The sequence below is a fragment of the Pezoporus occidentalis genome, unplaced genomic scaffold (genome assembly GCF_034315485.1).
Source record: "Pezoporus occidentalis ecotype Australia unplaced genomic scaffold, CSIRO_AGI_Poc_V1 ctg37, whole genome shotgun sequence".
Taxonomy (NCBI): Eukaryota; Metazoa; Chordata; class Aves; order Psittaciformes; family Psittacidae; genus Pezoporus; species Pezoporus occidentalis.
Window position 1 is genome coordinate 3,833,110 of NW_026915691.1, and position 23,100 is coordinate 3,856,209.

The following is a 23,100-nucleotide window of genomic DNA, read 5'->3' on the forward strand; positions in this document are numbered from 1 at the left end:
TTCGGTGTCAGCGGCGTGTGAGCAACCCGGGATGGGGACCCGAGCTCCGTACTAGCAGGGGGAGCAACGGGGCAGTGTCCAGCACTGGCACCCAGCACCGTGGAAGGAAGGGGGGCCCTTGTCTATATACAAATCCGTATAAAACCCTAACGCGTACTAGTCATACAACACAAAACCAGGAGCAGGGCTGCGGCAGGGTCTGTCGGTCTCCGCTGCAGTCCCGGGGAAGTGACCCTGGCAGCAGCCGCACGTCTGCGCTCCTCCGCAGGTGCAGTCAGTGTCCGTCAAAGTCCCCGCCTGCTGCCAAGGGAGCGCCTCGGTGGAAGCCCTCCTCCCTCCCGGCCCGTGCCTGGAGCAGCAAAGGGCTGCTGTTATGAGCTGTGTAAACATAGGAAATGCCGACTGATCGGTTCTGCAGGGTGGGGTCCAGGTTGGTTAGGAGAGTATAATCCTGTTCCAGGCTAGCTTGATGACTTTTGGGATGCTATTGCTAGAAGAGCATGGCCACATTAAGGATTTAGTGGCCGCTCTTGCCTGCAAATAACATGGCAAATGCTTTTACATTGATAGCAACTGAAGCTGGGGCTGCTGGAACTGGAGAGGGGCAAACTTTGTCACTTGTGACAGAGACCTGTTGTGTCAGATGCTGTGCCTGGAAGGAAGTCAGTAATGGCAGAGGGAACCCTCTTTGTGGCTGCTGGTGTAAGGGTGATGAAAGGGGAGTGTGGAGGACAGGCATCCCCCTCATCTGAAGGAGTTGGAGGAAGGCACACAGCTGAAGAAGTCCTGGCTGATCTGCCGTGGGTAGCCCTCCAGCACCTTCACCTGCACTGGATCAAACTTCCAGTAATCTCGGCCTCTCAGGAAATAGGCAAAACCTGTGGGTGGGAGAAGAAGGGTTAGAACAGACAGGGTCTGAATGGCACAGAGCTCTTCCCTAGCTGACAATGCAGCATGCGCAGTACCAAAACAGAGCCTGGAAGAGGCAGGAGATGCTGCTAGATTCATCACACCTGAACCCAGGCTTGTGGTATACACTGTTCTTTCACACTGCTTTAGTTTTCACAGGAGAATAAACAGGGTAGATTTTATTTTGTATTCCTAGTGATTCCTGGTACCCGTGTGGTGACATGGTCCTGGGTGAGCAGATGGTGTCTAGGATCTGAACAGGGCTGATGACAGGGAACTTGTGAAGACCTGCTGCATCTGTGACTGCAGGGAACTAGCCCTGGGATCTGGAAGCAGTGGGGAGCTGTTCCACCACATCCTTTCGAAGGAAAGAGGCAATCACTGCCCCTGTCATCCCAAGCACTCTGCCTGTCCCCAGTGTTTCTGCAGCACTGACATACTGTCTTCACTCAGCATGGGACATGTCTGGGAGAACTAGGCAATTCCAAAAGGAGCCTGTTCGTTCAGGACAGCTACTGAGGCTGGAGTGAAGCATCTCTGCTGTCCTCTCACCTCTTTCTTTGTCAGGAGCAGTAACATCTGGGTAGGAATCTGTGACCATTTCTTTGTCAAAGTTTGAATTCTCTCTATTGGACACTTAACTGTTGAATGTTGCAACTAATAATGATAAAACCCCAGAGCAGGCCATGTCCCTGCACTGACCAAACTCATCCTGAAAAGCTGCGTCGATCTCCTGAGGGACACCGCGCCAGTCAGCCATGGTCCGAGGGTAGATGTTGTCCACCTGGCGTGTGTGAGGGTGGAAGCGCCAGTAGTTGCCTCCACCGAAGATGTAGATCTTGTTCTTCTCAGCCCCCCACACCAGAGCTGCCTGTACAGGGGATGCAGGGAGGCCCAGCTCCACAATTGGAGTGGGACCAGATACCCGTCTCTCACCATCATATATCCAGTACTGAGAATCTGGTGAGGAGACAGAAAAGGGAGACAAAGGGTCAGAAGCTCTTTTTGTATCTGGTAATTTGGCAGTGAACTGGAGAACTGGAGCTGATGCCTTGTCACAGTTCTCAGGGGAAGCTGTGCCTGGGAGGCAAAAACCCCACCGGTGTCATGGACACTGTCACTGACGGGTGCTGTCAGTGCAGGGAGTTGACTTCCCACCTCAGTCCAGCCCTAAGGGTATCAGTGGTGGGATGAGCAGGACAGGACCATTTTAGCAGCTGTCTTTTCTCTATCTGTGGAAGTTATAAGGAAAGACTTGGCTGGAGGGATCAGCATCCACCCTGCAAACTCCATGCTTGGAGAACATACGTGGGCATGCACAGGCATAGAGGGGGCATGCAGCTGTAGAGGAGCAAGCTACAGAAACTAGGTAGCAATTGCCAAGCTGAAATAAAGACTGGAAGCCTCTTTCCAGATTAGATTAAAAGAGGAATCTCTGTAATTAGTCTATGGCATGTAATACTTTCCCCTTATCTCATTTTAACTCTTGGTAGGAGCCTGCCAATTTTAGCACTGTAAGTCCTTGTGTACAGGTGAGGTGCTAAGTGACCTCTTTATGCAGGAGCACTGCCTGCAGAGCCCCATGATGTGCCTTCTCGTGCTCATGGAGGGCAGACAGGGCGGGCACACCCAGGACACCTGGGTACCTTCCTCATTCTGCATCCTTGCTATTAAATTTACACTTGGAAAGAGCATTAAGGAAAACAGTGGAGCTGTCTTCTTTAATGGGATTTGTTGTTGGCCTTGAACTCCAAAGATGGCCAGGAGGAGGTTTGCCCCCACCATGGGTTTTTAATGCCTGTGGTGGCCAGAGGTTGTCTGGTTCTGCACACAGGCTCTGTGTAGTCTCATTTGGTCTTGGGGCACTAAAGAAACTCCACATGCTTGTCTCTGAGGAGCAGAAAAGATGCAGGGCCTTGAGGCACAGGCGCAGGAGTTTCACAACCAGTGAAGCTGTCTGAGGTTCTCTTCTGGCACTGATTACCAGGACAGCTGGGAAGATGCTCTGCCAGCAGCATTGCCAGGGCAAAACCTCAAAACAAATGTTTGTGTTCCAGAGAAGGAGAATGAGATATTGTGGCTGTGCATAAAAGTGACAATATCTACTAAAAAGTTTGACCTAAACAGAGAAGGAAACAAATAACAAGGATCACTGGATTGCTGAGGATGCCCAAGTTTATCTTCCCAGGAACTTGTTTGGTCCTGAATACCCCTATGTAAAGGAGATGCATTTCTGAGCTGTCTGATCCCAGTCCAGCTCTTACCTTGGAAAAACCAGATATTGCCCAGAGGGTCCTCAAAGGTGGCATCGACAGAGCTGGGGATGCCCTGCCAGTGGCGGGAGGCCAGAGCTGGGTAGCCGTCCTGCAGCTTTCCTGCTCGAAGCCGCCACACGTAGCGGGACTTGAAGAAGAAGAGCTCCCCTCGGATGGTAGACACGGCATCAAAAGCTGTGTCGCAGGCGTCGGGCTGCACTGCCTGCCAAAGCAGAATAGTAAGGGTTAGAAAGGACCTGGAGCTCATCTGGTTCCAACACCCCAGCCTGGCTGGCAGTGCCAGCAGGGAGTCCGGACCTGGACTCAAGGTGGAAGACAGACACCAAACCACATGTAAGCCTGCTGCTGGCCTCTTGGTTAGGACAGCCCCAGCTGTGGTGTTAAAGGAGGACACACAGGCTACTTGCTCACCTCTACATTGGTGATCTCATTGGTTTCAAGGCCTGCCTGGGGCAGCTCTGCTGGCTCAGTTGGGGTTGGGGCAGGATCCAGTTTGGGTTTCCCATAGAGGTACTGGATACCTTGCTTGTCATCCTCACTCAGGCTCAGCGGGTAGCGGAAGATGTAGAAAGGAGACATGAGTGACTTGGAGACAGCTGTGTGCTGCAGGCCCAGGACATGGCCAAACTCGTGAGCAGCCACTTGCAGGAGGTCAGTGCCTGCAAAGGGAAAAGATGGGAGATGCTTTTGTCTTCTTGTATGTGGGACGAATGCCTCCCAGGTTCACTTCTACCAACCAGCAGCCATTGCTGTAGGAGTCTAACACAAGGAAAGAGAAATCTGCCTCACTACAGTGCTCCCAGGTTGGTGTTCCTGCACTTCCCCTGTGTAGCTCTACACCATGTTTGTGTTTTTCTAAGGAGTAAAAGGGCATAATTAATGGATCCACTGTTTCAGGAGCACCTGAGTGAATTCATACACTCAGGTATCAGCCTGGGCATGTTGGTAATTTGCAATTCTGTCGCCAGGGGCTCCTTGCACCTCTCCAGCTACCAAGAAGAAAGGAATGCTCCGTGCACTTTTGGAAAGGAGAGATATGCACAGAGAAGGAAGTCTGGCTCATAAACATAGGTGGGGGGGTGGCAAGGTTGGGTTTTGTCCACCCAGCAGTGGTTGTCTACAGCTGGAGTGCATCGGGTCCCATTTAGGTCACGTCCACTGAACCCTCTGAGATTAGAACTTGCTAATGGCTGTTGTCACAGACAGCAGAGGGAGCTCATTTATTGCTTGTGTGTGGACTGGACTGTGTCGAGGTGACATTTAGAAATAAATCCATAAAAAGTCATCCCGTGTCAAGGCCTGGGCCTTCTTCACCTGACTGAAGTAGATTTACGGGAGATCATGTTTAGGAATACATGACCTTGGAGCATCTAGAAAAGGAGGGGGAGGTGGGGAAGTGGATTTCAGTGTGAAAAAATGTGTCATTTGGCAGGTGGTGTTTAGCTCCTAATGGATCCTTTTTGAAGTTGATAGATTTCAGGGGAAGCTGGAAGACAGGCGTATTAAGCAGCACAGCCTGCGAGCAGAGTATGTTTTTTGACAAGTCCCAGCTTATTCATTCACTCTCTTCCAGACAGAAATCCTCCACGCTGCAGCCCAAGTGATGGGAAAGGCAGGGATGTGAGTCAGGCAGCCTCACTTGCTCCAAGCAGGATTTCCCCACTGGCTCCATGGGAGCAGGTCACTTCTCAGCAACAGGACAGGATGGGATGGGATGGGGCAGGGGCAATGCAGCTGGGAGGAATGCCTGGGAAGGGCAGAGGGGAAGGTGAGCCCGTTGTTGTTCAGCTTTATATTGAACTGACCCAATTAAATCGACACATGTAGGTCAGCTGAGAAAGTGGGATTTCTGTGTCGGTGATTTATTACGAACTCTCAGACACTGTGTTTAGCTTGGCAGGCTCCTCACTTGATGCTTTCCAGTGTTGGCAGATCAGCTGTGCTGTTCTCAGATTGTCAGGGGGAGGTGAACAAGAGCACGCCTGAAGGAGCAGTGTTGGGAGCATCCCTGTGTCCCTCACGGGTCCTCTCTGTGGAGTCCCGTGTCCTGCTCAGCTCTGGGGTGACCCCAGGGCTCCCCAGAGAGGACATCTCAGGTGTCCTTGTACTTCTGGTTTCCTATCTGTAAAAATGAGGCTAAGAATTTCCCCTTCTCACTCAGAACTGAGCCAAGGATTTATCCATGTTTATATTGTAAAGCTCTTTTCAGCATATTAAATGGCAATTAGCTGCAAAGAGCTTTTACAACATTTATTTATGGAAGATGGCGGGGGGGGGGAAGGCTATGGAATAAGGCTGGATTCTGATGGGAACTGGCATCCATTTTCAGTTCTTGCTTTTCCTCCAACACTGTCTTTGTGGGAGAATGTAGGACATTCTTCACCAACACAGGCAGCCCCAACAGAGGGTGAGAGAAGGCAGAGCCCACCCTTCCTCAGGAGCAGAAATGCTTCTGCAGAGAGGTCTGGTGCCCTGTGGTTCTTTTTGGGTCAGCATGGGCAGGGTCCTGTGCCCCATGCAGAGTCAAGTTGGTGTACAACCGACAATGGCATCAACTTCTGGGAAGCCTGTCTGAGCCCTCAACATCAACATGGGCAAAACGTCTGGGAAACTCGAGAGTGAGGCAAGGGGTTAACATGGGCTTTGTGATTGGTTTTTGCCCCTGCAGATAAACTGGGAAGGAGGAGGAGGAGGAGAGCCTGACCTGAGTTAATTTTGCTGGGTCTTGCAGAAACTGATGCTTTGGGCACTGATCCAGTTGGTCCCAGGCGGCACTGCAGTATCTCATGAGATACTGTGACACTAGAGCCTGAGTGCCCCAGCACAGAGCTACCAGCTGAATCTATTATTAGCAAAAGGAAAAACCTAAAAGAGAAAAGAGTCTTGACTCGATGTGGTGTTGTTTATGGTCAGAGCATTCCCAGGCTACGGGGACACAGAGGTGGAGCCTGGGCAGTTTCCCTTTATGGACTTGTTTGAGGGCAGACGGTGAACAGTGCATGCAGGGACTGGGGCTGAAACTTCCTTTGGAAGACAACTGTGTCACTCCATGCTTGAGCCCCAGTTTCCCTTCATCCTTTCCCTCCTTTATTTCTAATGGCTCCTGCCAATGCTGGGTGCAATCCCCAGTGGTGGAGGAGTCATCTCTCTTGTTCCCCCCTCAAAGAACAGGAGGAGCCCACCAGGAAGCCAGGGTCCTGGTGCTGGACACAGGCATTGCTGTGGCTGAAAAACGACAAGGAAAGACCTGAATACTAACGTTGTGCTTGTAAGTGGGGGGAGACAACAGTGCATGCCACAAAAATGGTTGTTGCCTCTCAGTTTTACAGGGTCCCTGCTCACACCCTAATGGAATTGTTTCCAAGTGCACTGTTGAGCATCCTGGACCATCCACAGCTCTCCCTGAAACAGTACCGTACCCAGGTTGTTCCCAATCGTCCAGGTCTCGTCATAGTCAAAATGGACATCTCCCTCCCGGTGTGTCTTGGGGAAGAACGCATGTGCCAGGATCCCTCCGGGCCCGTCAAAAGGTAGGTTGTCTCCATGCCAGTACCTGGAGGGAAGGCACATTGCACCTCAGACAAACAGCCATGTACCCACAGTGAACAGCACTGTATGGCCAAAGGTGGGGAGCCACTGTGAAGGGACAGCAGCTCTCACTCCCATCCCAAGTTCATCCCACAAGTCCAGATCAACTGCTCAGAGCTCTTCTGATTGCCACAAAGCCAGTTCTGGGCACTGAGGAAGCTGAGCTTAGTCACACCAATCCCTGAGGAGTTCACATGTTTTCTCAAGGATGTTTCCCTCCTCCCGCTGTTCAGCTTCCAGCCCAAAGCTGACTGTAGAGCCCAAAGAATTAAGGAGGTGGCTGCTCAACCTAAGATTAAGTTGATTGACACAACTGTGTGGTGGGGGGATGCAGAGGGGCAGCTGGCAGCAAACCCAGCCAAATCCTCAGGTCCTCACTCAAGCCAAACCCTCTCTCGACTGATGAAGGAAACCTGTGAGAGATGCAGCTACTTTAGAGAGCTGAGGGAGGCACAGGCAAATACACAGTATGCAAATCACATCACTGCTTGGACCGTCTCCACTGCCTTTATTAGCTCTGTGAAAACACGCAGCAGAGGGAAGTCTTTGCCCCCATGCGTATTTTGCCAAAAGTGAATTTCAGGCCAGGAGCCAAGATCCATTTAACCAAGCAACTATATTTGTCTTTGGGCAGACAGTTACGTTCCATCAAGGGACAGGATGGAGGATCCGAAGACGGAAAGTCAAAACAAACACTTAAGAAAACAGCCTGTGGGCAGAGAAATGTAAATGTACCAGGAAAATTAATGAGCGATCAGTAACGGTGCTGTGCACAGCCAGCATGGGACAGCTGCACTTACACCAAGCAGCCACAACTGGCAACAAGTACCAAACCCAAAATGATCCCAGTCTCTGAAAGCAGAAACATGAGCTGAAGTTGTGTGCTGCTGGCCCTCAGCTCTGGTTAGAGCCTTGGGGTCTTCTTTGTGTGTGAGGAGGGTGCTGCTGCCCACCACGCTCACCTTGTGAAATCGATGACGATGTCAGCCCGTCCCTCCTGCACCTCAGTGAAGGTCAGCGGTGTCACGTCACTCCACACTTTCAAAGCTTCCTCAATGGTCCTCCTCACTTTAGACTTCACAAGTTGCCACGGGAACCTGATGATTCTGAAAGGCAGCAGACACTGGATGATGAGAGCATCACGTGCTGTGCCATGCACACTGCTGTCATGAAGACACTAGCTGTAGGATCAGTGCCGCTCTGTTTCAGCACCAGAACATCTCCAATCCATACAAGCACTGCTACAGCACCCCATTCCAAGCAGCATGTGCAACAGACAAATCCTATCAGTGTTGAAACCTTCTGGCTGGGGGACTGGAGGTGAGCTTTCTGGAGAGCTTTCAGAGCTGTGTTTTGCTGAAGTGCTGCAGCATTTTCCAGGTCTGTCCCCCATGAGTCCACCCCACAGAGGTGCCTGCAAGTGCTGTGATGTGATCTCTACTCCTCAATCTCTGCATTTATGTCCCTGGAAATTGGGCTCACTCAGAGCAGCTGCTGCATCTTCTCCCCTCCTATACCATAAGCAGACTGTAAGATGTGCCACAGAGGGAGCTTTCTTTCCCTTCCATTAACGCTGTTGGGGATTGTTAGTCTCTGCTGTGGTTCTTTCTTTAATACAGTTGACCAAAAAAACCCAGACACCTTTCTGTTACCTACAGACCCCTAATACCATGAGGAACTGTCTCCTGCACTTAATTAAACCAAAGATGGATTACATGCTGTCAAGGTCCATATGAGTGTGCTCACTTCTCCGCTCATGCCCATGTGGGCAACTGGGGAGGCAGCACAACCCTCCTGCGAGCCTGTTGAGCAAATCTGCAATTGAGGATGTGTCGGGTGATCAGGGCAAAACTTCACACTGAAGTTGTGTTTATGGGAACATCGCTAACAGCCGAATAAAAAGGCCTTTGTAAAATAAACTGTGAGGTGAGCCCACGGCGGGGCGGCTGTGGGGGCAAAGGCACAGCGGGAGAAGGCTGGTGGTGGAGGCTCGGCTTGGTTTGATGTAGGGAAGGGAATGCACAGGGGTGTTGATGCACAAGGGACTGACTGAGGGGTGATGCAGAATGTGAGGGGTGGGTGGGCAGCTGTGTTTATGGCAGTGCGTGCAAGAGGGGATGTGGAGGTGCTGGGTGCGATGCTGCTGGTGGTGCAGTGTGTGGCTCCCCTGTTCCCTGGCTGCCCCCTGGTTACATCAAAGCATGCCACGCTCCTGCGGCCATCAGACTGAGAGGTTTGGGGGAGGGAGAAGCAAACCAGCCTGACTCCCAGTTTGGAGCTCTCTTACTTGTAGGTGAGATCAGTCTTGTCCCAGCGCCCACCAGAGAGGACAAATCGCTTCTGCCGGTTCCGCCCGTTCTGTCCGTCCGGCAGCACCGGGAGGTCTGGAACGCCACACCGGGGCGGGTTCCAGCGCACCGCTGGCTCATCTGCATTCACAGGGAAGCCCTTCATAGGCACACCGGTCCCCACAGTGTTCACCAAGGAAGACAGCCAAGGACTCTGCTCCTTCCAGGTGTGATGCTTTCGGGACACGTCCTGAAAGGAGAAAGCAAAGCCACAACTTCAGTGACTGGGGAAAGGTGTCCTGATGCAGAGTGGTGAATGCCCACCCACAGCAGTCCTGCAGTGGTGAGTTCCACCCCTGCCTGAGGCTGTTCCCCTGCTACTGGGGCACCAACTGCTCCCCACAGGCATCCTCCATTCCCTGGGCCGTGCTGCTCCAAGCTAGATCACACCTGCAAGGCACTGTGTTGTGTCATGCCATGGCACCCCCTAAGCACTGGGCTATTTTTGGTCCACTTTTCCTTGGCAGCTGGCTGGCAGGAAATGCTTTTCCAAGCTGTGGATGAGAACCAGACCCTTCAAGAATGAAACAAATCACTAGAGAGTAAATTCCACCCCTTTACCACACAACCTTTATTCCCTCCTGGACACGAGTAGAGGTGACCCATGACTCTGCTTGGGGACAGGATCACCTGGATTAGGTGGAAAAGCACAGCTCCTCTTGGCAACATTAACTGATATTAATTAGCTGACTTCCACTGATTCCCCACCTGACAGCAGGACTATGGGGCCACCAGGAAACATGACTCAAGTGTCCCTGCAGTAAGGCATGTGGGGTGAGAGGTGCTTGCTCCCTGTCTCACCATGCGGACCAAGCCAGAGGTCCAAACACAGATCTTTTTTTGCCTGATTCTGTGCAAGCAAATTTAAAGGTGCTTGAGCAGCAGGAAGAGCTGAGATGCAGCAGGAAGAGCTGAGATGCAGCAGTGATACAACAGGCAGGCAGGCTCCATCCCACAGGGCTCCAGGGTGAGGACCTGGGGTTTAGGGGTCCCTTTCCTTCCCCTGCAAAGAGCTTCTTCCTGACCAGCTCTCCTGGCTGCCTTGCAGGGGACACAAAGGTCAGGATGGCATGATGCCAGAGCTGCCATGACGCCGTGTAATCCACGTGCTGCCACCACTCTGTTCTCTACAATGAGCCCATTCATGCGGGCTGGAATGAAGTGTGAAGCCCTTGGCATTAATTCCGCTACTGAGCTCCCAGCTCTGCAGTGGCCCCGTGCCTCTGAGCGATGCACAGATGGACAGAGGAGCCAGGGAGGTCACATAAGGTGCAGTTTAGGTGTCCATGTGTCAGTTTAGGCTTTTCGTGTGTCTGTCACCACCCCAGCCTGCTGGCTTCTCCCCAGCCGGCCAGACACCCTTGGTGGCTGCCAGCCTTTGCCTTAGAAACCATCGACACAATTCTGGTGTCCCAGTGCACTTCCACACAGCGCAGGAACCACACCATCAACATGTGAAAAGGAGGAAACCCATTTTACATCCTGAACAGCAAAGCCTACCCAAGCCACCAGCACTGAGAATCCCTCCAGTGCTTTAGTGGAAGGAGGGAATATGAGCTGGCCTGTCCCAAGGGAGTCTGCACCTGGTGAAGGCTGGAGCCCAGGCAGCTCCAAGGTACCTGTCTCTCCAAGGGGAGCTCTCTGAGAGTCACCTGGCGCCCTGCCTGGGCTGGCAGCTACTGCCTGCAAAGTACAGCTAGCAGGAGAGGCTGATAACGTTCATGTCCTGGCCAACATGCTGCTTCGAGCCCTGATGAGACCTTCTGCCAAGCACATAATGGCAGCTGTGACACCAAAGCCCAGCCTGGAGGGACACTCGGCTCCTTGCTCCTACATGCACCAGAGGCAGGTCCTGTCACTAGAGGACACAGGGTAATTAACGTGTCTCATTTCCCAGGACCAGGAAGTGCAGGACAGCTGCTCAGAAGCACATGGGGAGAGTGGAGATGGACCCTGGGGACAGTTCTCACTGTGGAACCGGGAGCACTGGGAAACCCTCAAGAGTTGTCCAGGTAGGTGAGCCAGCTGAGCTGACCCAGATGGTCTTAGTCCTGTTTTTTTTTGTCTTGGCTATGGTAAGCACATCCCTTTGGTCTCCCAGGAAGGTCAGTTGTTGCCTTATTGGCTGGGGGCACTGGCATAAACTGGTGACTGTCCTCCCAGCCAGAGCACAGAGAGGAGGAGCTGCCTCTCTCTCACCCTGAGGGATCCCATGTTCAGAGAGAGACAGAGGTAGGTTTTCTTTCTCTTCTTTGGTTAGCTCAAGGCAACTGGCATTAATCCCAGCTTCCAGCCATCCAAACCCCACCTTGCCTTAGGCAGGACCCTCCCTCCTCCTGCCTGCCAGCCCTTGCCAAGATCCATCCCTGAGGGGTCACAGTGTGGTCCTCTGAATGGCTCTGGGTGGAGGCAGGAGGCAAGACCTGCCCGGCTGCCCTGTGTGCTCACTGTGCCCCTTGTGCCCCTAGACAAACAGTGAGTTTCTCCTTGTCGTCATTGCACCAACATTAGCACCATGGCAGGAAAGGGCTGGAAAATGCCACTGCAGGCACAGCCAGCAAGGGGAAATGTGACAGGCAGAAACCACTTGCCAAACAATGCTCAGGAGACACATCAGGCTGGAGATTTTGGTCTCCTTGGCTGGACACACCTTGCTGCAGGCACTTCCCAAGGCTTAGATAACATGTCCTCTCACTTAAGGTTGCATCCTTCCCACCCAGTGCTGAACCCACCCTCTCCTGGGCAGGTCCTGCTTTGCTCTCCCAAGCTGTGGGATAATGTCCCAACTGTATGCTTAGGGGGTTGCTTTGGGCTGTGCTGCTGCTAGAGCTAGTACAGGCCTGTGTAGAGAGGATGAGGAGGGCACTGGCTGCTGGGTAACTATCAGGGCATCCTCACTCCTCCCATCCCACCACCAGAGGGGAGAGGATTACTGAAGACAAAAAGCAAAGGAGAATCCCTGCATCCCAAGTCACAAGCATTCAGACCAGCTGAGTGCAGAGCTGGATTGGAGCCTCTAGCTAGTGTGCAGACACTTACACTGCCGTTCCCAGTATAACCCACAGCTGGGGTGGCTGCTGTGCATGGAACAGACAGATTTTAGCCAAAGGAAGAGGCCAGGGCTTTGCAATAGAGACTGAGCAGTAAAATGTCTGCACAACATGAGTGCAGAGGGGCTGCCTGAAACAAAGGCTCAAGGGCAGCGAGGACAGCAGAGGAGCAAAGCTATACAAAAAGAGGGCTGTGCTGCAGGCTGGCCACAGCTCCTCACAAAAGAAGTGCCTCTTCCTCAGCCTTGTGACCAAAAAGCTAAGAGGGAACAGGAGGCAAAGGACAGATCCCATGGGAAAGCAGAAACCACAGCAGAGGTACAGGCTGCCCACTCAGTTCTTCGCAGCTTTATCAGACCTCAAGTGCTGCGATACAAGCAGCCATCACTTCTGGTCTGCTGAGGCCAGATGAACACCAGCCAAGCTTCCCAGGAAGTGTCCCAGCCACCCCGAGGAGCCGGGATCATCTTTAACCTCATTGTGTTGGGCAGCATTTGCCCTCCAGAGCCTCCCAGGAGGAGAAGCAGCTACAACACCATAGCTGCAGTGGAGAATAACCCCAAGAGTGAGGCTAGTGCCTCGTACTGACAAACCCATTGCTCTTGTCTGCCTGGGTCCATCCTCAGCTGCCTGCCCTGAACTTAAACTTGTCTCCTCTGTTGCGTACCTAATTATCTGAGCTCCTGCCTGCTTCTGCAGCACAGACATGAAAGGAGAGCCCCTCTCCCCATCAGACAGGAGTGACTGGACAAGTTATAACAAGAATCACATCAGTCTTGGATACTTCCCCTCTCATTGGGGGCTGTTTCCTCTTCTGCTAGGGGATGATCTCATGGGTTTTCTCCCCATCTCCCTGTCCCTCTGCTGCTACTTTTCCATCTCTCCCCACTTTCTTCCTCTGTTACTCAGTGTTTGTCAAGGCACTGATATTTGCTGTCTCTTTGGCTAGTAGCATTAACCTCCTCCTACCTCTGAGCCTGCACCTCAGAGCACTCCTGCCCTTGGTTCAACCCATGGGGAAGGAGAGCAGAGATGTTTTCTCCTGCAGTTCTCATGTAAGATAGCTCTCTCACCCTATTTCTGTCCACTGACGGGTTGCTGTGCCCCCCAGGAGCTCTACACCACATTAACAAGCTGCAGCAATATTGCTGCCTGAGATCAGCACTGTCGCTCATCCTGATGCACAGAGTACCATGGCCAGATTTGTGGCCAGCCTGCCTCTCAGCCCAGCATGGATTTGCAAGGGGTGGATTTGAAAGTGCAGCTACAGCTGATGGTTGGTGGTAAAACTGGAGCCAGCTCCACTCTAGTCAGGTTGTGTCCCAGAAGCAGGCTGGGCTCAGAAGGTGCTAATGCTGCAGATGAAATCTCATGGCAAGAAACAGATCATGTCTGTGGTCTGGTCAGACCCTGAACCAAGTGTGCTGCTGGTCAGGGCACTGTTAGTAGAAACAATGGAAACTTGGTGGAAACAATGCTGAGGCAAAGCCACCATATATATTGATCCTACCTCCCCCAGAACAAGGCAGAGTCTCCCAACCCCTATAACTATGAATTCTTTGCTTACACTTCTCCTACAAGACTGGCTCCTTCATGCTGGGCTGCAGTCTCATGCAGACAGAGGCACGGAGGATGCAAAGGCTGAGGCCAAGCTTAGGCTAAACGAGGCCAAAGAGGAGGTGCTGCAGCGCCTGGCCATGCATACACAGTTGGAGGTTCCCCTCTGCTTGCTTCCCATACTCGGTGGCACCATCAAGCCCTACCTCCTGGGGCCTGACAGTTTGTTTCTGGATTATTTGGTGGTAGTTGTTGTTGGCAACGAAAAAAGGAAAATGTTTATTTTTCCTAAGCAACACGGAACATGAAACATAATGGACTGCAAATGTTTATGCCCACAGACAGAATGAGAAGACCTAGGCTCTGATGTTACAAGAGAAAGCAAATGAATAAACACTGCAGGACTATTTTTATTATCAGACACTTTAATTACGTGACAGTTTGTGAGTGTACTCCATCAACAACACCACAGCCAAGCTGCTGGTGTCACCCAAGCAACAGTTTGCCAGAAACAGGAGTACTTACAAAGCAAACAAGCCCCAGGATGCCAGGAGAGCAAAAGGTCTCAAGAGCCCGTAATCTCATGACCTAGAAGTCCCCTTGAAACTAAGAAACCACTGTAGGATGTGGCACACTCCAGTCACAGGAGAAAGAAGGCTGAGATGTTTTGTCTGCTGTGCAATTACATCCAAGCTAAGGTGAGCAACGAGCTATCACTGCCCAAGGACAGCAGCCAGGACATGTCTCACTGTGTACAGCCTCCTGGCACAGTGCAGCCCTCTCCAGAGCTGTGGGGAGATGTTCTACCCTTAGGGAGTTTGTGCTGCTCAGATGCGCAGGTTGGGATCTCCAAACCACAAGACAAGCACTGCTCCCCTGCTCAATCTGCTGGAGATGTCTGCAGGGTTTTCCCCCACTGCTAATTTTCACAGAGGGTGACAGATCTCTCCTGCCCAATTCCCACTAAGGGCAGGAGGTCTGGTCACCTGTCTGTCCTTTTGGGTCTCATCTGCACCAGAATCTCAGTGAACCTCTGAAGTGCTCTGCTTTTTATTTTGCTGGACAGTTATGTGCAGACTCAGCAGTGCTTCCCTTCATACTACAGGCTGAGACATCCCTACTGTAAGAATATCCAGGAACCCTTCATTTACCTGTCTGAATATTTGGAATTAGTAGGAAAAAGCTGACAGTGTCTCTGGTGGGAAAAGTCCCTGCAGGAAAAGAATAAGTGCCCCCTTCCCCTGCTGAGCCCCCCCCCCCCCCGGTTACAGTGCCTGGGCAGGATACACATGGGGGAAGCAAGTAAAGAACTGGAGTGGGGGATTCTCCCCAAAGTGCTTCTCTGCTCCCTGCTCTCTCCTCCCTCCCCGCTCAGGTTTGCCAGCTGCACACCCCAAGCCTTGCCACAGTGCAGGGTGTGCGTGTGTGTTGCATGTAGAAGCACAAACACAACAAACCCACTGGAGAATAACTGCTTACATGTGTCTTGAGTTTGTCTCAGAGCAAAGGATAAACATGCCTAAAATTACCCCAACACTCATGCAGTATTTAAATAGCCAAACCATAGAGTGCAAATCAAACCCTTCCTGCGGGAGCTGCCCGAGCCCTGAGCAAGGCAGGAGGCTTCCCGGCTCTGGGGCTGTGGGGAAGGCAGCACCATGATTCCAAGGGGGAACCTGCTGGGCTCAGGGCAAGACCTGCAGGATACGGCCCCTGGGAGATTACGCTGGCAGCTGGGAGGGTGCCCAGCACTTCTCCACTGAGAGATAGTTTCCCAGCAAATGGACTGACTGTGATTTCCCCGGGGAGCTGAAAGCAATGCAGGAATTCGTTGTCTGCGCGTGCACTGCCCTGAGGACTGCAGATCTTTTGTTCTCAAGTTTTACAGTGGACACCAGACACAGCCTGCATTCTGCTCTCAGTTTTCTCTTTCTTTCTTTAGGCATTAATGTAAAAATGAAGGAGATCTACAGGGTTTGCTACAAAGAGCACAGGTCCTTCTGCAACTTGCCCTGTGTAGCCTGGCTTTAAAATGAATCTTAGCCCTTGATTCTTTCTCCCTTCAGTTACTGCTGCTGTGACTTGTTACGGAGAAGTGAATAGACACAGTGCAGCATCCTGTCCTTGTCCACCCCATCTACTAGCACAGCTTGAGGAAGTCACTGTTATCTGTCTTGTAGGAACGTGAGTCTCTTTACCCAGCTCAGCCTCTCAGCTCCTTTCTCATTCATCACCCAACAGCAAAAGGTGCCCAGACAGGAAATCAGCTGCTGTTAGACACAGGGAAACATCTCTTTGTGTAGACTCAAAGTAGCCAGTGAAGTAAACACGCAATGGCATGCCAGAGGTCTCTAGTAAGAGAGAGTAGAGAAGGGCTGAGGGCAGAAACACATGTACAGGGCACTGTCAGCCCAGCAATCCCACCTCTGCCATTCCATGCTGACATCTGTACCCCAGCTGGGAGAGGAATGGGGCGCGCTGCTGTCAACTTTTGTCGTATGTGAGAGCAACCACTGTAATGCTGGCCTCAGAGATAGTAGAATGACCTTCAGAAGCCTTGACAGCAGACAGGGAACCCAAAAGGGCAGCTATTTGGGATAAGAGACCTGCTATTTGGAAGGCTGGGAAATCATCTGTCCAGCTCCAACCCCAAACCAGCGCAGCCACTATCTCTGCAAAGACCGAGTGGCACACATTGATCTGAAACCCCAGCTCCGCAAGGCTGGTGAGACACATGAGCACAAGGTGTTCCTGAACAAAACATACCTGAAGTAGCATGACCTGGAGTTACTGCAGCCAAAAGGAAAGTATTAGTACTCACAACACACTAGCCTGAGATGAAGAACAAACCATCTCTGGGCAGCAGACTGCCAGCTGGGGGGACCTTCTTCAGAAGCATGGTGGTGGATTAGGTGGACCAGGAGCCTGAGCAGACCTGGACCCCTGCATAAACTCTGTGCTCTTCAGCAGTTCGGTGTATTTCACCCATTTAAGGGGCACTGGCCGAGGCAAATGAGCCCCAGCAGCCTCTGCAGTCAGTCAGCAGCTGCGAGCACTGGTGAAAAGAGATGAACAGTGCACATAAAAGCTGAACCAGACCCAAGATCAGGCAGTGTGAAACCTGGGCTAGCTCTCCCTTCCTTGGGGATCCCACAGAGGTCCTTGCTGGCAGCAAGACCAGGACCAGAGGCTGAGCAGGTCCCTGCAGGAGCAGCAGCTTCACAGCTTGCACACAGCAGAGCACGAAGCACTATGAGCCCAACAAACGTCCCGCAGGAACCGGTGGTCTCCAGCTTTCCACAGGTGGAGCTCTGCCCTCCCAGCCCACCTCTGGCTGCACTCAGATGAGGATGAACTCTGCAGAGCAGCGTGGTGGCCGGGATGCAGTGTACTACCACCCGAGAGCTCAGTCTCACCTTCCTCAGGCGCTGAGTGGAGCCAAGCGCAGTGACATGTCATTTGGAATAACACAAGCGCTTTGGGGGCCAAGGCTGTGCTGTGCCAAGTCCCAGCCCACAGCATATTTAGCAGCCAAGTTAGAAAGCACTCAGATGACAGAGCTGATAATAAAACCATCGACAGAACCTGAACTAATCCCCCTTGGGCTGCTACCGGGCATTTACTCTGTCACTATTTTATAGCACACCAGCAAAGTGCGTGTACATAATAACCCAATTACACACACACACATTCCCGGCACAAGGAGCTCTCTGTCTTCTCCTTGTCCCCTGAACCTCTCGCTGCTCCTTTCCAGCAGTCCCTGCTGCTCGCAGCTCCATCCCAGGTGCTGGGATCTGGCAGGCTTATGCAGGAAGAAAGAGCCCTGCTGCTCCCCTTCTGCTGCGCGTTGGATTCACCCCTTGAGCCTCGTCTCCTCGTAACTTCTCGGCAGTGCCCGCACAGCAGGCGGGGGGGGGGGAGGATTGTTTGCAAACTCCGCTGCCTTTAAAGGAAGGGGGGATCCCGGGTCCTCCCGTAAACACTCCTTGTCCCGGCCCCTGTTTTTCCCTGGCTCTACAGAAAGGACGTGCCCACAGGAGCCCGCGGAGCGGTGGCACCCCCAGAGCAGGGACACCCGTGATTCCCGGCCGCCCGTACCGGCATCCCGAGGGCCATCTGGGGATGGACAGGGAGGGCGGCTCACCCCGCCCAGCGACATACTGCCCGCGGGACAAGGGGGGACACCACGGAGAGGGGAAAGGAGGCACCGGCTGATCCCGACTCACCGGCTTGTGGCGGCGGGCGGGCGCGGCGGGCGCGCAGTGCAGCAGAGCGGCGGCCAGCAGCGCGGCGGCGGGCAGCGGCGGACGGGCCATGCCGGGCGGCGGAGCGGGATCGGACATGGGGTAAAGGGAGAAAGGGGGGGGGGTTCCCCGTTGAGCCTTTTATCCCCCCCCGTGGCCGCCTGCCCGCCTCCCCGCGCCTCCTCCCGCTCCTGCCTTTTGTTCTCCCCAAGCCGTAGCTCTACGGGCCGGGGGGACACGGCACGGCGGCATCGCGGGAGGGGGGGGGTCCCGCCCGGCCCGCCCCGTTCCGCCCCGACGGCGTTCGGCGTCTGGGCGGAGCGGGGCGGGACGAACGGGACCCCCCTCCCGCCCCTGGCCTCCGTGCAAGCGGGTCCCGTTGCTCCCCCGGGGGTGATACTTTGCCTCGTCGTCGTGGTTTTGCATCTGCAGATGAGGGAGCAGCGGCTGGAGTCGACTAAGTCAATGCTTCCAGTCCTGCAACTGTGTTCTGTCCTGTTTGGGATGGCTTTAAACGGGTCACTTTAAAGGTGGCTTTCATCTCTCCTGCCTAGGGGTATCCAGGACTAAAAGCAATCCTTTTAGACCCTCTTAGGCTGCTCAGTTCCCATGGGGAGCATCCGTGCTGAAGCCATGTATGTGTCTAGCCCTTTGTACCATTTCCTAGAAGGCTTTTGCTGTGCTGGATGCTGAGGGAAGGAAGAGAGCAGCTCCCCATTTTGGAAATACCGATGCCTCCATCTGCTCCGCCACCTGGAGATGGAGGCAGCAATGCACAGATCTGGTTTCTTGGTTCCTGTTTCCATGAGAGAAGCCCTGGACTGTGTTAGCATCTCCTCAGTAGACTGAGTTTAGCTGCAAATTGTTTCAAGAAATGTATGCAAATAAGAAAACTTTGATCTCCAGCTGCCTGAGCTGGCGTGCAGGGAGTGGGTAAGGCTTCCTGACATCTCAGGCTCTATTATTATCATGTTGTTCATGTTTTGTTTTATGGGAACCATACTGAGGATGTAAATACTGGGTACGGTAAGCAGATGTGAGAAGGAGCCTGGTTGTGGCTGTGCTTGGAAGGTGCTGCTGTGCTCCTGTACCGAAGCAGTGGGTTTGGTCCATCCCTGAGGCCACACTTGTGAGAAGGAAAGGGAAGGAGGGAAAAAGCAGAAGGGAAGAAGCAAGGCGTTGGTGTTCATGGGGCTCAGACTTCACACTGTGAAATCTACCCTTTTCCCTCTATTCCGGCTGTGCTGTGGGAATGCACAGCAGATCCTGCTTTCCTGCCTTGCTCTGAGCCAGACAGCTGGGTCCGAGCAAGAAAAGCTTTCCTGCCTTTGTCTCTCTTTTCTTTAGTGTTTCTTCTAATGCCGGTGTCTCTGGGAGCTCAGTGCTTTCCAGCTCATGGCAGTGGAGCCTGCTGGTGCCTGGGGAATTTGGGGAGAGGCACGGGAGCAGCATATGAAGCAGTGACAGGCAGTTTGGCTCTTCTTAATACAGGGAGATTTTTGAAGGGGATGTTGTGGGAACCATGGTGCTTGAAGAGATGGGACTGTGTATGAGAGCTGCTGGCTCCTGCCAAGGCTCTTAGCACAAAAGAAAGTGCATGGTGTGTTTGGGATCACAGGTATTTCCCAGGTGAGCAAGTAGATGTTCAGGAGCCAGAAAATGGCCCATTGGGTGTTTTGGGGCTTGTGTGCTCACCTTCTGCAGAGAGCTCTATATGCAGCCTGCAAAAGTCCTTTTGCTAGTGCTGCTGTGCTGGGAGGTCTCTCAGCCACTGCCTGTCCTGCCTGTGCAGCACTCCTCCCTACCTCTGCAGTTTGGCTGCTGGCAGATGGGCACAGGGCTCCCACCCCAGCCCCAGAGCTCCAACAGCCCAACATCTCTCAGTACAGGCTCTGTGTCCTTGCTTTCCTGCCACTCCTGCCCAGGCTGGAGCCAAATATAGGGTTCAGGGGTCTCGAGATGGCCGCAGAAGCTTAGCAGAAGCCTTCATGACTGGGAGGTCCCAATGGTCACAGATGTTGCTGATACAGCATCTTCATGCATAGCTCTTGCTCAGCATCTGCCTCACTGCCTTCCAAGCCTAGCAAGCAGCAGAGCTCTCACTGGTTTTCCAGGTCCTTTTAGCCACAAGCATTAGCTCTTCTCCACTTCCCTGGTGCTTTACAGCAAGGAGGGAGCTTGTCAGTGCCTGGGCAAGCAATGTGGCATTGTAATGTGTCTCAATAGGAACCGCCAACTGGGGACAAACTCTCTCAGCAGCCCTTTCCCCAGCAGGTGTTTGGTGGAAGGAGACTGTGAGAGGGAGGAAGGGAGCACCAGGTCCAATTCTGCTCTTTCAAAGTAGAACTATTCCAGTTCATGGGCTGCTTGGGTATGAAACTGCTGTGATGCCCTTTGGACTGAGAGGAGGTGGGGGAAGAGGTCTCTGATCAGAGCAAATGGGAGAGGGAAAGAAGTGAGAGAGAAACTGAATTTAAATGGATTAAGCCTTTCTTGTCTAAAGTCCTTTGTTTCCTGCCACCTTCCTGGTGTGACTTTCACAGCTGTTTTCTGTGTGGCTGGGGACATGGTTTTAGGCTCCTTGCAAAGTGAGCATGGCGTTTTACACCTTCTGGGCATTTCCCTGAGCAGCTGGAAGAGGGTCCAGGAGCCAAATCCCCAGGACCCCTTTGACTTCCCTTCTCTAATGTCTTTACTCTTCTCTCTGTAGGTGATGGCCTCATGAATCGTGGGTGCCACTGATCAGTGGGTGACAAATGGGACACATACCCATCAGGCAAGTCTTTGTTCTCACCCTTCACCTTTGGATTCCCCTTTTCTTTGGCTTTGGCACCTTTTTTTTCTCCTGGGCAGCCGAAGTGTTTGTACAGGTGATGCAAACAAGGTGCAAACAGGGCTGGGGTCATGCACCCTGAACTGCCCTTGTAAACACCAGCAATCAAGAGTATTTCTTGAAGAGGCCTTGAATTACTCAGTTCTCCCCCTCAGCTGGCAGCCCAAAGCGTGGCCATAGGCAGGGGGCAAGGGAAGGATGTGGAGTTAGGGGAAATTTGGCCTTTGGGCCTTAACTCAGAAGTGGAAAGGTAAAGTAATGTGTAAAAATGTCTGTTGGTCAGCAAAATGCTTTGCTTCAAAACTCCTTTGAGCTTTTTCAGATCTTTCTAATGAAAATGGCTGAATTGTGCAGGCTGTCCTGGATCCAAACAGTGCACCATGAAAACACCAGAATAAAATGTGTTGATTTTTTTTCCTGGACTTCAGCGTAACCAGGCCAGGGCAACATTCCCACTATGGATTTCCAGAAAGTTTTGCTTGATCCACTACTACTTATTTCACACTTACTTTGTTTTGTCTTAAAAAAAACACCTTCCTTGGCCTTAATTCTGTGTTGAACCCAGCAGTGCAGAGTGTGAAGAGGTTGGGTGCAACAGATGAAACCAGGGGGCAAGTGTGGAGCAGAGCCCTCTGACTGGGTGCATGACTGCCTGCGGAGCGGCTGGGCAGCACTGCTGCCTCCTCTAACCTCTCAACAAGCAAGGTGGTGCCAGGACTGTCCTGCCCCTTGCCATGCAGAGGTGCATCTGCACAGGGGTCCAGTCAAGGAGCGGGTCCCTGGGGCAGCCACAGCCCCAACCCCATATCTTGCACCACAGCTCAAGTGGTGCCCAAGTAGCTGTGGAGTCCGGCGGCTCTTCCTCCCCTGTATCACGCTGGGATTCAGCCCCTGAGAAGCATCTCCCTGCTGGGCCATGGTCTGGCAGGGCAGGGACAGGCTGCAGGCTCAGGAGAGGTGCACCACAGTGTTTGTTGTCTAATCATCGCCTGCCCCCGTGCCAGGAGCCGAGCGCACACAAACAGTGCAGGGCTCCGGTGGGAAGCGCTGCCTGCGAGATAAGCCAGGCGAGGAAAACACATCCATCTTCATGTCTCTTGGCCTGAGACGAAGTTTCATCTGCTGGCATTTTCCTGGCGCAGGCTCAGGGCACACCACAATTCACCTGAGGAGCCAGACGCTGGGGAGCCAGCTCCAATTCCTGGCGAGAGGTGTCAGCCCCGACTGGTGCAGAGCACGAGGAGCTGGCAGGTGAGGCCCTGCGTGTGCTCGGAGATGGGTCCAGCCCTGCAGCAGCCTGGACCTGGCTGCATGTCACCAACAGTTGTGTTCATCACCTGAGCGAGAGGGTGAGAACAAAAAGCCTGTTCAGGCTCCCTGTGCCCAGCCGTGTAGAGCCGGGTTAAGAGCTTCCAGCTCGCTGCCTGGACGGAGCAGAAGTGGCTGGGAGATACAGAGCCGAGCAGAGACTCGATCCAGCCTGCGGCTGCTCCGTGCCTGATAAGGACGCTGCTAGTGCCGTCTTGCAGCGCTCTCGACCTGCCCGTGCGCCACAAATGAGACGTCCTGGTGAAGCGCCCCCCACCCCTTGGCTCCCTCTGATCCCCTCTGAAGCTGAGCGGAGCCTGGAATGTCTCCTGGGATGTGATTCCCTCTAGCCTAAGGGGAATTGCGTTAATAAACCCAGGTTGAGCGGTGGAGGCGAGGGAGGAGGAGGCAGGGCTGGGGAGATGAGACTCGCAAACAAGTCGCAGGTCTGATGGAAATGTCCCGTCCTGTCCTCTCACCCTCCCCCTGTCCCTGGAGCTGAGCTGTGGAATTCAGGGTGTGGGTCGAGGCTTTACTTCATGCACGTTTCTGCTCAGAGCAGCCAAGCCCCTCACCTCCCTCCCTCTCCTTCCTCCTCAGCAAACGCTGCTGAACTCACCTCCCTGCACCAGGTACCACTCCCCCAGCCCCTCTCAGCACAGCCTCGCCGTGATGGGACCCTCCTGCCCATCCACACTGCTCAGGCATCATCCTGCTGCCTGCCTTTGCCTGTGATGAGTGGGAGGTGTCCATCCCTGGGATGCACAGGCTGGCTTGGCAGGCCAGGGCCAGCAGTGGGAAGGGGAGAGTGCTCCCCACATCTCAGTATGACTGGGATGGATGTGTTCACAGCCGGGAGGGAGCTGGGCTTGTTGGTTCCCCAGCATCAGCGTAGTGCTGTGGGCTTGGACTGAATGAAGCTGTGTGGAGGCAGTAATGATGTGAGCCCTGAGGGAAGAGCGACAAGAGAGCAAGTGAACTCAGGCC

The 23,100-nt window shown here is 53.3% G+C and overlaps 1 protein-coding gene and 1 long non-coding RNA gene across 2 annotated transcripts; one reads left to right on the forward strand and one right to left on the reverse strand.

Annotated features, from left to right (window-relative positions):
• Window positions 1-118: 118 nt before the first annotated feature.
• Window positions 119-18,208, reverse strand: MMP11 (matrix metallopeptidase 11). Its single transcript, XM_062631418.1, has 8 exons — window positions 17,955-18,208; window positions 9,061-9,311; window positions 7,736-7,879; window positions 6,605-6,738; window positions 3,597-3,844; window positions 3,174-3,387; window positions 1,612-1,869; window positions 119-878 (listed from the first exon to the last, which is right to left on the reverse strand). Exons 1-8 carry the CDS (start codon window positions 18,069-18,071, stop codon window positions 745-747), a joined length of 1,500 nt encoding a protein of 499 aa, XP_062487402.1. The 5' UTR covers window positions 18,072-18,208; the 3' UTR covers window positions 119-744.
• A 103-nt stretch (window positions 18,209-18,311) lies between these two features.
• On the forward strand, window positions 18,312-21,218 carry LOC134170201 (uncharacterized). Its single transcript, XR_009967150.1, has 2 exons — window positions 18,312-18,490; window positions 20,683-21,218. It is a non-coding gene; the product is annotated as an uncharacterized LOC134170201 (long non-coding RNA).
• The last annotated feature ends 1,882 nt before the right edge of the window (window positions 21,219-23,100 follow it).

Coding starts and splice junctions, on each gene's coding strand:
- MMP11 (XM_062631418.1), bottom strand. CDS start 18,071: ATGTCCGATCCCGCTCCGCCGCCCGGCATGGCCCGTCCGCCGCTGCCC. Junction 3,388..3,596: donor ATGAGATCACCAATGTAGAG/GTGAGCAAGTAG, acceptor CTGCTTTGGCAG/GCAGTGCAGCCCGACGCCTG. Junction 1,870..3,173: donor CAATATCTGGTTTTTCCAAG/GTAAGAGCTGGA, acceptor TCTCCTCACCAG/ATTCTCAGTACTGGATATAT.